The sequence below is a fragment of the Cyclopterus lumpus genome, chromosome 24 (genome assembly GCF_009769545.1).
Source record: "Cyclopterus lumpus isolate fCycLum1 chromosome 24, fCycLum1.pri, whole genome shotgun sequence".
NCBI classification, from domain to species: Eukaryota; Metazoa; Chordata; class Actinopteri; order Perciformes; family Cyclopteridae; genus Cyclopterus; species Cyclopterus lumpus.
Window position 1 is genome coordinate 65,505 of NC_046989.1, and position 16,996 is coordinate 82,500.

The 16,996-nt window shown below is 43.9% G+C and overlaps 2 protein-coding genes across 3 annotated transcripts in view; both read right to left on the reverse strand.

Moving 5' to 3' along the window:
• Positions 1-73: 73 nt before the first annotated feature.
• serpina10a (serpin peptidase inhibitor, clade A (alpha-1 antiproteinase, antitrypsin), member 10a) lies at positions 74-7,636 on the reverse strand. Its single transcript, XM_034527001.1, has 6 exons — positions 7,520-7,636; positions 5,576-5,875; positions 5,231-5,506; positions 4,670-4,943; positions 4,367-4,514; positions 74-3,763 (listed from the first exon to the last, which is right to left on the reverse strand). Exons 2-6 carry the CDS (start codon positions 5,856-5,858, stop codon positions 3,575-3,577), a joined length of 1,170 nt encoding a protein of 389 aa, XP_034382892.1. The 5' UTR covers positions 5,859-5,875; positions 7,520-7,636; the 3' UTR covers positions 74-3,574.
• A 4,147-nt stretch (positions 7,637-11,783) lies between these two features.
• xrcc3 (X-ray repair complementing defective repair in Chinese hamster cells 3) overlaps positions 11,784-16,996 on the reverse strand; it is a 7,849-nt gene continuing 2,636 nt past the window's right edge. Inside the window, exons 6-8 of one of the 2 annotated variants that reach the window (XM_034527425.1) lie at positions 13,956-13,993; positions 13,386-13,665; positions 11,784-13,336 (exon numbers count right to left, since the gene is read on the reverse strand). In XM_034527425.1, coding sequence (XP_034383316.1) covers positions 13,413-13,665; positions 13,956-13,993 — 291 coding nt within the window. In that variant the 3' untranslated portion in view covers positions 11,784-13,336; positions 13,386-13,412. Of the gene's footprint in view, positions 13,666-13,955; positions 13,994-16,996 lie in introns of both variants that reach the window. The other variant, XM_034527424.1, reaches the window with a different exon arrangement.

Genomic DNA, 16,996 nt, shown 5'->3' on the forward strand with positions numbered 1-16,996 from the left:
TTTGGAATATGTGATGTCACGGTGATGTTTGATGACATCATGTGTTGTGTCAGTGAGATAAGACAAACAGAAGTTAATTTGAATGTTTAATGTTTTACAGGAAAGCTTTACTGCAGGTGGTATACACGTTTTATATTTATAAATGCTTACAGGAAGTGTTTCAGACATGCAAACAGTACAAATGCTAAGATAGAGGTTGTCATGCTAACTAAAGGTCCAGCTGAGGCTGAAGTCATGGGTTTATCTTTAGTTATTAGTCTTTAAGTGTTTACATCAGTGCATTTCAAAGGTCCTCAGCCCTCGATGGACTGGCGGCCTGTCCAGGGTGTCCCCTGCCTTCGCCCTATGTCAGCTGGGATAGGCTCCAGCGCCCCCGCGACCCTAATGAGGATAAGCGGTATTGAAAATGGATGGATGGATGGATGGATGGCATTTCAAAGGTTTTAATCAAAAGGTTACATTAGTAACTCTAGAGTCTCCACCAGGCTCAAATAGGTCCTTTTACAGCCAACAGTGTGCATGCTGTCATCGACAGATGGGTTAGAAGCTTTACACACTGAATTAAAACTGTTTCCCACATCTAAACGTCTCTTTCATGTTCTGATGTCAGAATCCACTCAAGTTCTACATAGTCCAGAATCCAGTATTCCACTTTAACCAGTGGCCATGTTAACTGGTGGCTCTCTAAACGTCGTTCGTGGTAACTTAATGGTTGGTAGATAATAACCATAGAGTGACTGGTAATGTTTCTCCTCCACATACATTTTTCTATCTGGACACTAAATATTTCTACTCTGGAAAGTACACACACGTCAGTCAGTACATCACCATCGTTTACGAACTGTAAAAGGGTCTATGTGTTTTATGACTCCTAATGCTAGTAATAGTATTAGCACCAGTAACTCTAATACTACCACTACTATGTGATACTGCCCTGTAATTTCACAGATGTTTTTGTCATGGAGGAAAACAAACTACTCATGTTTCAGCTCGAGAGTTTCAGTCAACTGAAGTTCAAAGAACACAAAGAGGATTCTCAGCCTCCAGCTCTCAGGCCTCAAGTCCCATCCACACCCTTCATCTTGACCAACATGTTGGTTTTATGTTTGATGTACAAATATCTCAGTCTGTACTCACCCCGAGAGAGGCGCATATTCAAATGAATCCAAAGCAGGAATTCCTTATTTTCATCCACCACACGTCTCTAGATCCTCATGTCCAACCTTAGTGGTTTATGACCACTGAACACAAACCAGTGTCTGCAGGTGAAGACCAGTTCAACCAGTGTCCTTAAGTTAAGACCGGTTCAACCAGTGTCCTCAAGTTAAGACCGGTCAACCAGTGTCCTTAAGTTAAGACCGGTTCAACCAGTGTCCTTAAGTTAAGACTAGTTCAACCAGTGTCCTTAAGTTAAGACCAGTTCAACCAGTGTCCTTAAGTTAAGACCGGTTCAACCAGTGTCCTCAAGTTAAGACCAGTTCAACCAGTGTCCTTAAGTTAAGACCGGTTCAACCAGTGTCCTCAAGTTAAGACCAGTTCAACCAGTGTCCTTAAGTTAAGACCGTTCAACCAGTGTCCTTAAGTTAAGACCGTTCAACCAGTGTCCTCAAGTTAAGACCGGTTAACCAGTGTCCTCAAGTTAAGACCGGTTCAACCAGTGTCCTCAAGTTAAGACCGATCAACCAGTGTCCTCAAGTTAAGACCGATCAACCAGTGTCCTTAAGTTAAGACCAGTTCAACCAGTGTCCTTAAGTTAAGACCGGTTCAACCAGTGTCCTCAAGTTAAGACCGGTTCAACCAGTGTCCTCAAGTTAAGACCGATCAACCAGTGTCCTTAAGTTAAGACCGGTTCAACCAGTGTCCTCAAGTTAAGACCGGTCAACCAGTGTCCTTAAGTTAAGACCGGTTCAACCAGTGTCCTTAAGTTAAGACTAGTTCAACCAGTGTCCTTAAGTTAAGACCAGTTCAACCAGTGTCCTTAAGTTAAGACCGGTTCAACCAGTGTCCTCAAGTTAATACCAGTTCAACCAGTGTCCTTAAGTTAAGACCGGTTCAACCAGTGTCCTCAAGTTAAGACCAGTTCAACCAGTGTCCTTAAGTTAAGACCGTTCAACCAGTGTCCTTAAGTTAAGACCGTTCAACCAGTGTCCTCAAGTTAAGACCGGTTAACCAGTGTCCTCAAGTTAAGACCGGTTCAACCAGTGTCCTCAAGTTAAGACCGGTTCAACCAGTGTCCTCAAGTTAAGACCAGTTCAACCAGTGTCCTTAAGTTAAGACCGTTCAACCAGTGTCCTTAAGTTAAGACCGTTCAACCAGTGTCCTCAAGTTAAGACCGGTTCAACCAGTGTCCTTAAGTTAAGACCGGTTCAACCAGTGTCCTCAAGTTAAGACCAGTTCAACCAGTGTCCTTAAGTTAAGACCGTTCAACCAGTGTCCTTAAGTTAAGACCGTTCAACCAGTGTCCTCAAGTTAAGACCGGTTCAACCAGTGTCCTTAAGTTAAGACCGGTTAACCAGTGTCCTCAAGTTAAGACCGGTTCAACCAGTGTCCTCAAGTTAAGACCGGTTCAACCAGTGTCCTCAAGTTAAGACCGATCAACCAGTGTCCTCAAGTTAAGACCGGTTCAACCAGTGTCCTTAAGTTAAGACCGGTTAACCAGTGTCCTTAAGTTAAGACCGTTCAACCAGTGTCCTTAAGTTAAGACCGGTTAACCAGTGTCCTCAAGTTAAGACCAGTTCAACCAGTGTCCTTAAGTTAAGACCGTTCAACCAGTGTCCTTAAGTTAAGACCGTTCAACCAGTGTCCTCAAGTTAAGACCGGTTCAACCAGTGTCCTTAAGTTAAGACCGGTTAACCAGTGTCCTCAAGTTAAGACCGGTTCAACCAGTGTCCTCAAGTTAAGACCGGTTCAACCAGTGTCCTCAAGTTAAGACCGATCAACCAGTGTCCTTAAGTTAAGACCGATCAACCAGTGTCCTCAAGTTAAGACCGGTTCAACCAGTGTCCTTAAGTTAAGACCGGTTAACCAGTGTCCTCAAGTTAAGACCAGTTCAACCAGTGTCCTTAAGTTAAGACCGGTTCAACCAGTGTCCTTAAGTTAAGACCGTTCAACCAGTGTCCTCAAGTTAAGACCGGTTAACCAGTGTCCTTAAGTTAAGACCGTTCAACCAGTGTCCTCAAGTTAAGACCGGTTCAACCAGTGTCCTTAAGTTAAGACCAGATCAACCAGTGTCCTTAAGTTAAGACCAGTTCAACCAGTGTCCTTAAGTTAAGACCGGTTCAACCAGTGTCCTCAAGTTAAGGCCAGTTCAACCAGTGTCCTTAAGTTAAGACCGATCAACCAGTGTCCTCAAGTTAAGACAGTTCTGACAGTTGTATGAATGATGAAGCTCATCTTATCATCATGGATGTTTGAGAAAGAAAGAAAGCTGCTAACGAGCTGAAAACATAAATGTACTTTTGTGTATAAATATGAAAGGGTGTCAGGACCCTTAAATTGATCTATTGAGGGGGGGGTCTTAAGCCTCAGGTTGGGAAACGCTGGACAGGAGTTACTGACATTACTTTGATTGGTCTTATTTCCTGGAGGGGTCGATGACGCGGCCCATCGACAGCACACAGCCACTCGTCTGCTGGTAGATGATGAAGATGAAGGGCCTGTTGATGGTCAGTCGAGGAGGCAGAGTGGAGGGCGTGCTGGCTTCGCCTCCTGTGATGATGTCATCGCTGCTCTCGTCAACGGACACTACAGATTTATGATAAACCTGAAAAAAGAAAAACACAAGATAAGTGTGTTTCAGATGGTAAATGCGTCACGGTCCCGAAGACCACATCAGGTATCTGATGCGGGACCTTACAGACCGGTCCAACACCCCGTGTGGCCCCGTCAGGTCTCTGATGTAGGATCTTACAGACCGGTCCAACACCCCCTGTGGCCCCGTCAGGTCTCTGATGCGGGACCTTACAGACCGGTCCAACACCCCCTGTGGCCCCGTCAGGTCTCTGATGTGGGACCTTACAGACCGGTCCAACACCCCCTGTGGCCCCGTCAGGTCTCTGATGTAGGATCTTACAGACCGGTCCAACACCCCCTGTGGCCCCGTCAGGTCTCTGATGTAGGATCTTACAGACCGGTCCAACACCCCCTGTGGCCCCGTCAGGTCTCTGATGTAGGATCTTACAGACCGGTCCAACACCCCCTGTGGCCCCGTCAGGTCTCTGATGTAGGATCTTACAGACCGGTCCAACACCCCCTGTGGCCCCGTCAGGTCTCTGATGTAGGATCTTACAGACCGGTCCAACACCCCCTGTGGCCCCGTCAGGTCTCTGATGTGGGAACTTACAGACCGGTCCAACCAGTAACTCACCTGTGTGAGTTTGAGACCGTCAGCTCCGCCCATGTTGCTGATGTCAGCGTCCTCCTGAAACACCTGCTTGATGTTGAGAGTCTGCAGGACGTCACGCAGAGAGTAGGAACGCTCTAACAGGAAGCGAGGAAGCTGCACCTCCAACTTCCTGTTTACAAAATTACAAATGTGGGGTTATGTAGTGTTCATTGTTTCTCATAAATAAAATTACTAAGATACAGCATATTACATAAATGAACAAGGAGGGACGGAGGAAAACAAAGTAGGAGATAAGGAGACAGGAAAGGAAACCAGATGTCTCACGTTCTCTTTAGCTGTCTTATCCAGGTCTGGATCTTCTCTCCAGTCACTTCATCTTCGACGGCGGTTACGTCCACGCCTTCATCGGGCAGCAGTACCAACATGGCAGCCCCGCCCACCATCGGCAGCTTCAACACACCGACTTTCACCAAGCCGTCGTATGCCAGAAAGTACTTATCGGCTCTGAACATCATGGGAACCATGACGACGTGATACCTGCCCATGTAGAAACGCTCGTCCTGAGTGAAGGACGCGTTGAAAGACGGACTGAACTGGGCTGCAACACAGACACAACTTTATTCATACAAACAAAAACATCTTTATTTAGAGAAACTACAGACAGGTTGAAAGGACGGCCTGACAGAGGAACAGACAACCGCACCCTACTTTAGAAAATCCTTCCCACATGGACAAGGACCCGCCCCCTGGATGGTAGCCCCGCCCCTAGGTAGACAGATAAATGTGTCAATGCTAATCCCTCCCACTGGGACAAAACTCCCCCCCATGGATGGAAGCCCCGTCCACAGACATGTGCCTGGTGGCATTTCCTTTTACATTACATACCCTTGTAAAAGGCAGTGGTGGCAAGCAGCAGCTGTGTGTTTGGGTCCAGGTTGGTCACCAGCTCCTGGACCTGGTCTCCCGTGCTTTCCTGGGCCCAGCTGTTGATCGTGTCGGTGGCTTCCTGCGGCATCGTATAGGCCAGACTCTGAGCTTTTCCCCCAAACTTGGTCTGAACCAGGTCCAGGTAGGAGGACGACACAAGAAAGCCTTGGGCTGGGAAGACGGCCACACCCTGCCTCAGGTTGGTGACGAGGCTTCTCAGATTCTGAAACAGGTCTGAGAACAGCAGAGACTGTAGTTTCACAGGTAGTCAATACACTGACAGTCTTAAGTCCTCTGACTTACCTGGGAGGGTCTGTGGGTCCAGTCCAGTCAAACTGAGTCCCTGCAGCAGCTGTTCCTGGGTCGGCCCGTTGGTGGCGCTCACCAGCGCCAGCAGCCCAGCAGACAGCGTGAATGTGGAGAGGAAGACATTGTCATCGGTCCGGCTGGAGACGGCTCGATACAGCTGGGCAGCAAAGTCTGCGTTCTTTTTGGTCAGAACCTCCACTGATGGGCCGGCGGACTCAGAGGAGCATTGACTCAGGAGGAGGAGGCCGACCAATGAGAGCGGGATGCAGGGAGTCATAGTCACAGCGCCCTCTGCTGTAAGACACAGGAACCGTTTGAACAACAACATCACATGACATCGTTTTATTCTAATCTTTTAATGTTCGGTGAGTTTAAAAGGATAAATCACATTTACAGGTCTTATATAATAAAAATTATATTATTCTGTAACACAATGTTAAGTCACAAATAACTTGATCACCGAGAAATAAGTTATTATTAATTTATAACATATAAATGTAGCACGCCTTAAAGTAATTTGTAGTCATTCATGGTAGTCCTGGCAACTGGGACGCTGGAGAAACTTAACGCCGCTCCGTCTAGGACTGTTTTTATTTGGGGGTTTTCTACCTTTTTTACAATTTAACATTCATTTTAATTATTTTATTTATTAATTTATTTATTATTTTATTATTTTTGTAGCCATTCTTCTGACTTAATTATTCTGCAAATCTTTGGATTATTTTTTATTTTGTGATTGCCGTTGGCTCCTGCTCTCCACCACTGCGATCTGGTCAACTGGCGTTGGCTGGCTAGCCGACGGTCTCTTGCTGGCTAGCCGACGGTCTCTTGCTGGCTAGCCGACGGTCTCTTGCTGGCTAGCCGACGGTCTCTTGCTGGCTAGCCGACAGCCTCTTGCTGGCCGGCGGCTACCAACGAGCCAGCCGACTCCCTGCTGGATGCTCTCCACCGGTCCTGGTGCTCCGGTGGTCTTTTCCGTGGTTGGCGATTGCATCCTCCTCATCTGGCGTGGTTCTGCAGTGTTCCACCTTGCAGCTCCTCGGGCTCAACAGCTTCTCTGCTCCTCCGTTCGTCTCGGCCATCAAGGCGCTCTGACTCCTTCGTCGGCCCCGTTGCATCCACAGAGCCTCCCGTGTAGGGTTTGTTTGCTCCTGGCCTGATCGCTCCACGCTTTCCATCCCCTCCCTCTGGTCGGCCAAGCGCATCGCTGCAGCTCGTCATCACAACAACAGCCCCCATAGCGAGATGGTGGCATGAAATTAGGAACTGTTACAGCTCCCCCAGCACCCTCTACTCTTCCTGCTGACTCCACTCCCCAAAACCGGACTGGTACACCTTTTATTACCTCCAAGATGTCGTCCTTTTATGCAGTTCTTTGGTTCCCCTATTTTAGTTTGTCTGTTCTGCTTTATTTTGTATTTGTAATTTTCTATTCCTCTATTGTGTTCATTGCCTATATGACATTGTCTCCTTTGCCTCATGTATTTTCTGAAATGTTTACTTGTATTGATGTTATGTTTTTACCTTGCTTATATGTAGAGCACTTTGTAAACCCTGTTTTTAAAGGTGCTATATAAATAAATGTATTATTATTATTATTTGAATGTTTCTTTCATGTTAATAATGATGAATTTGATGATAATAAATCTTAAAATGCATGTTTTTATCGGATTGGAGGCCATTGGTCCCAAACTGATCGATATCTGTATCAATTGGCAAAGAGCAGTGAAGGGCCACGCCTACAGAGACTTTACCTTTTGTTTATTTACGGTTTATTAAACCAAGCTTTGAAAGGGTTGTTTATGTTTGTATGAACAACAATCTCCTCCATCAATTTGGTCGGATCGCCCTGTATCGATCACCTATTGATGACGTATTGACACACAGCTGATCTTAGACTGCAAATAACAAATCACCGATACAAATAAACCTTCTTACCTTGTGTTGATCTTCGATCTGTGATTTGTATACAACCGTCTTTCTGCTCTGAACCTTCACGAGCTGCGCATCACCATCAAGCGCAAGCACGATCAATATACATCACTTCCTGTGTCTTCTTTCCAAAATACAAGTCCTGTCTCCACGAGGGGTTCGGAGACAAAAACAACGGAGTCCCGAAAATCCTGATAGGTCATTTATATATTTAAATATGTAAACATTTTAATTGTTCACATTGAAATAAAACAAAGATAAAACCCGTTTGTTTGTTCCGTTTCACAGAAAGAGATTAACGCTTTTATTTTGAAAGCGGATTCTCCAGACCTCACGTTTGTGTGGTAAACTTTACTGCGCATGCGTATTGACAGAAGCCTTACGTCATGGTGTTTTACCTGTAAATGTCAGCAGGAGGTGGTGCAGCTGTTTGAGACACCCTCAGGAGGGGCACAATAGAATACCATGATAACGGTTTCCTACTTCCGGCTTCCTGTCAGAGTCTCTTTTCCCCTATTTTATTGTTACGGTTGTTCAGCTATGTAAATGACGTAGTTAACAGTCGTTAGCTACGTCATTTACATAACTGCACAGTGTTGGCGTTTCAATTGGACGGCTTTTATTGTGAACAATCTCCGTCCAGGCGGAATCGGGTGTGTATACGTCGGAGGACGTGCTGACGCCCGACGGTAAAGGTTTTGTCTCACTTCCTGTTGCAGCGGATCTCTTATCTGATAGAGTTGTGGGATATTTTTCAGTACAAGAGGCTAACTATCTTCTGTACATGTACACATGTAACATGTAACATGCAAACATGGAAACATGTTACATGCAAACATGGAAACATGTAACATGCAAACATGGAAACATGTAACATGCACACATGGAAACATGTAACATGTACACATGTAACATGCAAACATGGAAACATGTTACATGCAAACATGGAAACATGTAACATGCACACATGGAAACATGTAACATGCACACATGGAAACATGTAACATGTACACATGTAACATGTAACATGCAAACATGGAAACATGTAACATGCAAACATGGAAACATGTAACATGCACACATGGAAACATGTAACATGCACACATGGAAACATGTAACATGTACACATGTAACATGTAACATGCAAACATGGAAACATGTTACATGCAAACATGGAAACATGTAACATGCACACATGGAAACATGTAACATGCACACATGGAAACATGTAACATGCAAATATGTAACATGCACACATGGAAACATGTTACATGCAAATATGTAACATGCACACATGGAAACATGTAACATGCAAATATGTAACATGCACACATGGAAACATGTTACATGCAAACATGGAAACATGTAACATGCACACATGGAAACATGTAACATGCAAATATGTAACATGCAAACATGGAAACATGGAAACATGGAACATGCACACATGGAAACATGTAACATGCAAATATGTAACATGCACACATGGAAACATGTTACATGGAAACATGTTACATGCAAACATGGAAACATGTAACATGCAAATATGTAACATGCAAACATGTAACATGCACACATGGAAACATGTAACATGCACACATGGAAACATGTAACATGGAAACATGTAACATGCAAATATGTAACATGCACACATGGAAACATGTTACATGGAAATATGTTACATGGAAACATGGAAACATGGAAACATGTAACATGCAAACATGGAAACATGGAAACATGTAACATGCACACATGGAAACATGTTACATGCAAACATGGAAACATGTAACATGCAAATATGTAACATGCACACATGGAAACATGTAACATGCAAATATGTAACATGCACACATGGAAACATGCAAATATGTAACATGCACACATGGAAACATGTTACATGCAAACATGGAAACATGTAACATGCAAACATTGAAACATGTAACATGCACACATGGAAACATGTAACATGCAAATATGTAACATGCACACATGGAAACATGTTACATGCAAACATGTAACATGCACACATGGAAACATGTAACATGCAAACATGTAACATGCACACATGGAAACATGTAACATGGAAACATGTAACATGCACACATGGAAACATGCAAATATGTAACATGCTAACATGTAACATATCACATACAAATATGTAACATGGAAACATGTAACATGCAAACATGTAACATGGAAACATGTAACATGCAAATATGTAACATGCTAACATGTAACATAACATGCAAATATGTAACATGGAAACAGGTGTAGCAGGGTGGACAAAGTAAGTGATAGCAATCAGGTGATTGGGTAGGCCAGGTGTTATTTGCGATGATTGGTGAGCAGACAAGGTAAGGGCGGGGTTTAAGAGAGAAAAGGTGGAAAGAGCGCCGGGGGGGAAGAATTAGGATATTTAAAATTAGTGCGTGTGACCATTAACGTGATGATAAGGATTTGTTTTTGTGAAATCTGGTTTCTTAGTTTGTTTTGCCTTGGTTGTATAAGTGTTCCCCAAAAATGTAGATATGATTTAATGATTGTTTTTTAAGCAAAAGCTGTTGTCTGTGGTCAGTTTTTTTTTTTACGTCTAATAATATAGTCAATCATTTAATCAATCAATTATTTCAATGACAAGTAAACCTTCGGGTAGCTACCTTTAAAGAAAAGAACCCAACCACCCCATCATTAGACCTACTAGAGTGGTGGGGTGCTACACATGTAACATGCAAACGTGTTACATGCAAACATGTAACATGGAAACATGTAACATACTAACATGTAACATGTAAACATGTCAGTTAGGAAAGTGTATAGTTAGGGCTGGTTCAGATGTATAGTTGGGGCTGGATCAGGTTCATAGTTGGGGCTGGATCAGGTTCATAGTTGGGGCTGGATCAGGTTCATAGTTGGGGCTTGTTCAGGTTCATAGTTAGGGCTGGATCAGGTTCATAGTTAGGGCTGGATCAGGTTCATAGTTAGGGCTGGTTCAGATGTATAGTTGGGGCTGGATCAGGTTCATAGTTGGGGCTGGATCAGGTTCATAGTTAGGGCTGGATCAGGTTCATAGTTAGGGCTGGATCAGGTTCATAGTTAGGGCTGGATCAGGTTCATAGTTAGGGCTGGATCAGGTTCATAGTTGGGGCTGGTTCAGGTTCATAGTTAGGGCTGGATCAGGTTCATAGTTAGGGCTGGATCAGGTTCATAGTTAGGGCTGGATCAGGTTCATAGTTAGGGCTGGATCAGGTTTATAGTTGGGGCTTGTTCAGGTTCATAGTTAGGGCTGGATCAGGTTCATAGTTAGGGCTGGATCAGGTTCATAGTTAGGGCTGGATCAGGTTCATAGTTGGGGCTGGTTCAGGTTTATAGTTGGGGCTGGTTCAGATTTATAGTTAGGGCTGGTTCAGGTTTATAGTTGGGGCTGGATCAGGTTTATAGTTGGGGCTGGTTCAGGTTTATAGTTGGGGCTGGTTCAGGTTTATAGTTAGGGCTGGTTCAGGTTTATAGTTGGGGCTGGTTCAGGTCTATAGTTGGGGCTGGTTCAGGATCATAGTTGAGGCTGGTTCGGGTTTTATAGTTAGGACTGGTTCAGGTTAATAGTTTGGGCTGGTTCAGGTTTATAGTTGGGGCTGGTTAAAGCTTTGAAACTCAGCTCATTAGACTTGTTCATTAAAGAAATGCATTCTGCAATGCCTCATTGTACCACCATGTGGATTAGTGGAAAGTACCAGAAATTACGGTTTACATTGAACGCACCTCGGAGGATCACGTAATTGTTTTTCTCATATGGTAATCGGATCACACGGACACCTGAGAGACAAGAGACGGGAATTACGTGTAGAGAGGTGTGGACGAGCCTGGGCCCTATAAACCAACCAGAAGAGGACTCGGCCTAACTATGCACCAATGTATTGCCTGTATTCTTAACCAATGGGGTGAAATAACTCCTGCTTCTTCTCCGTTTATCTACCTGTCTGCGAGCTCGGCTCCAGGGGAAAGTGTGAGAGCTCACTACACGCAGAGAACTGCATGTGGATCGCGGAAGCCTCAGCTGAGACCATACTCTGTATCACAACTTATTCTTACTTAATTAAATACACTTTATTATAACCATCTATCCAAGACGTCCTTCCTGCCTCAGTATTACTGTAACCGAGCGTTCTGGGTTCATGTGCGAGGTGCACTTACAACATGTTAATAAACGGAGTTGGGAGATCAGACATGTCGTTTTATGCCCTCTTTATTATTTGCCCCCCCCCCCCCCCTCATCTCCAATAGAAAACACATGAGACAGTCTGTTACATACGTCCCCTTTTTGTAACAGCAAAGAAATTAACACAAAATCTCAAATCATTGAGAGAGAAAACAACAAATGAACATAGCAAACAGGATAAACCAAACAATAGAACCAATAGCTTCAGAACAAATATAACGGCTTACACAAGGACCAACATCCTGGGTGGCAACCCAACAGTCAAAACATAACATATTGTTGAAGGTGCAATGGGAAACGCGCCACATGACCCCCCCCCCAGGGAGGCCGAGAAGCCCCCACTTCAGGAGAAGACGGGGGGAGGGTGATGCGACAGCCAGTGATGGTAGGAGCTGAGTGTACCGTTTCAATCCGGTATGTCAGGGCCTGAAGCCAGCGCCTGCTCGACCCTGTAGGGGCCCTTCCAGTGAATGCGCCCTCTCCATAAGGACGATGGCAAACGTCCTCATCATGATACAGTTTCTGTCTCTCATGATCTTCTGTAGCATGAAGCCTCGCTGCACTGAAGGCTCTATTCAGCCTCCCCACCAGGGATGGCACATACTCCGGCAGGACTCCAGAGCCTTGAGAAATATCAATCCAGTTAGAAATAAGAACATCAGCTGGAACTCGTGCCTTGCGTCCGGGCATGAGGAAGAATGGGGTAAAACGCATGCTAGCATGTCTGGATGTGTTGTAGGCAAATGCCACCTGCTTCACATAATCATCCATTCACCTCCATGTGAAAGCAGCGTCTTCGCCAGCTGATCGATCAGAGTCCGGTTATAACGCTCCACCATACCGTCTGATTTGGGGTTGTAGGCAGTGGTGTGTCTTTTTAACAACTTGCACCGACTCTGAATCACCTCTGCCTCAAATTGTCGGCCTTGGTCGCTGTGCAGGACCTCAGGGATCCCATGCAGTTATCGAACAGGCAGCGAGCCACTGCGTGAGCAGTCTAATTGGGCAGCGCATACAGGTTAACAAATTTGGTGAAATAATCCTTCACCACCAATATATATCTGTTCCTCCATGAAGTTACAGGCAGCTCGAGGATATCTGCAGCCACCCGCTGTAAAGGATGACTAAACTGGGACCCTCCCATGGGAGCCCTCTGCTCGTTCCCTCCACCTATTAAGCCAGCACTGCACCAACCGCGTCTTTGGAAGCATCCGTGTATATCTTGAATGGGCGTGCAAACTTGAGTAATGTCACCACAGGAGCGGAGGTTAGCACCTGCTTGAAAAACACCAAGGCTGTTTCACACTCTGCATCCCATTTGAAAGGCACATTTTTGCCCACTAGGTGGTTCAGTGGTGCAGCGTACATCATCGTCTTCATAAACATTAGTGACATCATCATCTTCATTAACTTTAGTGACATCATCGTCTTAAACTGTAGTGACGTCATCATCTTAAACTTTAGTGATATCGTCTTCATAAACTTTAGTGACTCTTCACAAACATTAGTGACATCATCGTCTTCATAAACAGTGATATTGTCTTCATAATCTTTAGTGACATCGTCTTCAAACTTTAGTGACATCATCGTCTTCATAAACTTTACTGACAGTCTTCACAAACATTAGTGACATCATCGTCTTCATAAACTTTAGTGACATCATCATCATCCATCTGTTTCATTCATTCAAACAGAAGTGAGGCTCATCTGTCCGAGCCGGACCCCCTCCCCCGTCGCTCCTCGGACCCCCTCCCTCCACACTCCGGCATCTCGCCCGCTTCTGGGCAGGTGAGGGGCAAACACCACTTCCAGCCTGCGGAGGGCGCTGCTCTGGTCGCCGTGGATAACCGTCCTCTGGAGACGCCGCATCATGAGCCGGACCATCACCTGATTGGCCCAGGCCAATCCCAGAGCCGGGGACACGCTGGAGGACAGTGGGCTGAGAGGGACAGGGAAATAAATACGTTTTCAGATTTCTGTTTGTTTTTTGTTCGTGGTCTCGACCAATAAGACGTCATATTAATGTGGACGTTCTCACTGACAGTCATTACATTATTAATTATGTTCATATTGAAGTTATTCAACTAAATATTATTAGTCGAATATTAGAGAACTACAAAATGTTAATGAAATGTCGGAATCCGTTCTCTGGTGCGACAACCGATTGAACCTGAAGAAGAATATAACTTTCTCCAGCTTCATCTTCTGAAAATATTAAATAGTTTTTACCCCATACTGTCGCCTGAGCTGCTGAAAACATCCGTCACCTGAAACAGAGGCAAAGAGTTAATGGACAGAAACGCTCGTCATGTGAGAGACGATACACGGGACAGGTGTTTGTGACCCGATTGATACACGGGTCAGGTGTTTGTGACCCGATTGATACACGGGTCAGGTGTTTGTGACCCGATTGATACACGGGACAGGTGTTTGTGACCCGATTGATACACGGGACAGGTGTTTGTGACCCGATTGATACACGGGTCAGGTGTTTGTCAGTGGTGTACAAAGTACCCAAAAGCAATACTTGAGTAAAAGTAAAAGATACCGTACTGGAAAATGACTCCAGTAGAAGTGAAAGTCACCTATGAGAATACTACTTGAGTAAAAGTCTTAAAGTATTTGATATGTACTGTACTTAAGTATCAAAAGTAATTTTCAGATATTAAATGTACTTAAGTATTGAAAGTAAAAGTACAAGTAAATGCTGTTAATAAAAAAAGGGTCAACATTTTCTTTTTTTAAGTGCTGTGGCACCATGACCAAAGACAAGGAGTTGTTGGCTGTGATCCATCGAGGAGCAACAATGTTCAACATAATATATTGAACATAAGTATACTTTTGCATCTACTATGAACTTATCATGAGCAATATGACACTAAAAAAAGAGTTGTAACAGTGCGTTTATAAGTATGCTCATTCTAGAGGATGTAGAGGGCAAATGCATAATATTGTGTTCAGCAACAAATATCAACTTGATGCATCAGGTCAGTGTTTTGAAAAAGGACACCTGCCTTGTAACTCCTTTGGGCCTGATTTGAACACAATAGGAAAAGGTTTTGCTCAAGCTGAATCTGCAATACATACATCATGTATAGCTAGACAACGTTAGCCTAACATACGCCACGTATAGCTAGAGAACGTTAGCCTAACATACACCATGTATAGCTAGTGAACGTTAGCCTAACATACACCATGTATAGCTAGAGAACGTTAGCCTAACATACACCATGTATAGCTAGAGAACGTTAGCCTAACATACACCATGTATAGCTAGTGAACGTTAGCCTAACATACACCATGTATAGCTAGTGAACGTTAGCCTAACATACACCATGTATAGCTAGAGAACGTTAGCCTAACATACTCCATGTATAGCTAGTGAACGTTAGCCTAACATACACCATGTATAGCTAGAGAACGTTAGCCTAACATACACCATGTATAGCTAGTGAACGTTAGCCTAACATACACCATGTATAGCTAGAGAACGTTAGCCTAACATACACCATGTATATATAACTAGAGAACGTTAGCCTAACATACACCATGTATAGCTAGTGAACGTTAGCCTAACATACACCATGTATAGCTAGAGAACGTTAGCCTAACATACACCATGTATATATAGCTAGAGAACGTTAGCCTAACATACACCATGTATAGCTAGTGAACGTTAGCCTAACATACACCATGTATAGCTAGAGAACGTTAGCCTAACATACACCATGTATAGCTAGAGAACGTTAGCCTAACATACACCATGTATAGCTAGAGAACGTTAGCCTAACATACACCATGTATAGCTAGAGAACGTTAGCCTAACATACACCATGTATAGCTAGAGAACGTTAGCCTAACATACACCATGTATAGCTAGAGAACGTTAGCCTAACATACACCATGTATAGCTAGAGAACGTTAGCCTAACATACACCATGTATAGCTAGAGAACGTTAGCCTAACATACACCATGTATAGCTAGAGAACGTTAGCCTAACATACACCATGTATAGCTAGTGAACGTTAGCCTAACATACACCATGTATAGCTAGAGAACGTTAGCCTAACATACACCATGTATATATAGCTAGAGAACGTTAGCCTAACATACACCATGTATAGCTAGTGAACGTTAGCCTAACATACACCATGTATAGCTAGAGAACGTTAGCCTAACATACACCATGTATAGCTAGAGAACGTTAGCCTAACATACACCATGTATAGCTAGAGAACGTTAGCCTAACATACACCATGTATAGCTAGAGAACGTTAGCCTAACATACACCATGTATAGCTAGAGAACGTTAGCCTAACATACACCATGTATAGCTAGTGAACGTTAGCCTAACATACACCATGTATAGCTAGTGAACGTTAGCCTAACATACACCATGTATAGCTAGAGAACGTTAGCCTAACATACTCCATGTATAGCTAGTGAACGTTAGCCTAACATACACCATGTATAGCTAGAGAACGTTAGCCTAACATACACCATGTATAGCTAGTGAACGTTAGCCTAACATACACCATGTATAGCTAGAGAACGTTAGCCTAACATACACCATGTATATATAACTAGAGAACGTTAGCCTAACATACACCATGTATAGCTAGTGAACGTTAGCCTAACATACACCATGTATAGCTAGAGAACGTTAGCCTAACATACACCATGTATATATAGCTAGAGAACGTTAGCCTAACATACACCATGTATAGCTAGTGAACGTTAGCCTAACATACACCATGTATAGCTAGAGAACGTTAGCCTAACCCATTACATTTCATTTAGCTGACACTTTTATCCAAAGCGACTTACAATCATGTTACATTCATACACCGTAGAACAGCTACAGGGAGCAATTCAGGGTTTAGTGTCTTGCTCAAGAAAACATTGACTAGGGCGGGGATTTGAACCGCCAATCCCCTGTTTGAAAAAAAGTCTGAAACTGACCCATAGTTGCCCCCATGTATAGCTAGTGAACGCTAGCCTAACGTACACCATGTATAGCTACATTAGAAGATCAGACACCTGTCCCCCCCACCAGAGATATACTCCAATCCAGTGTTGGTCTTTGTCACCACCGTTGTTTGTTGCGGGAGTAGCAGGTGCTTCCATGTCTGCTTCCATCATGAAATCAGTCATTTACTCATGTAGCTAGTCGCTAGCTAAGTTAACATCCTGGGCATCACTGGGAACCAAATGAACGCGGCTTTGAGAGCATTAATGTGATTAACCAATGTAACTTCAAGCTAGGACC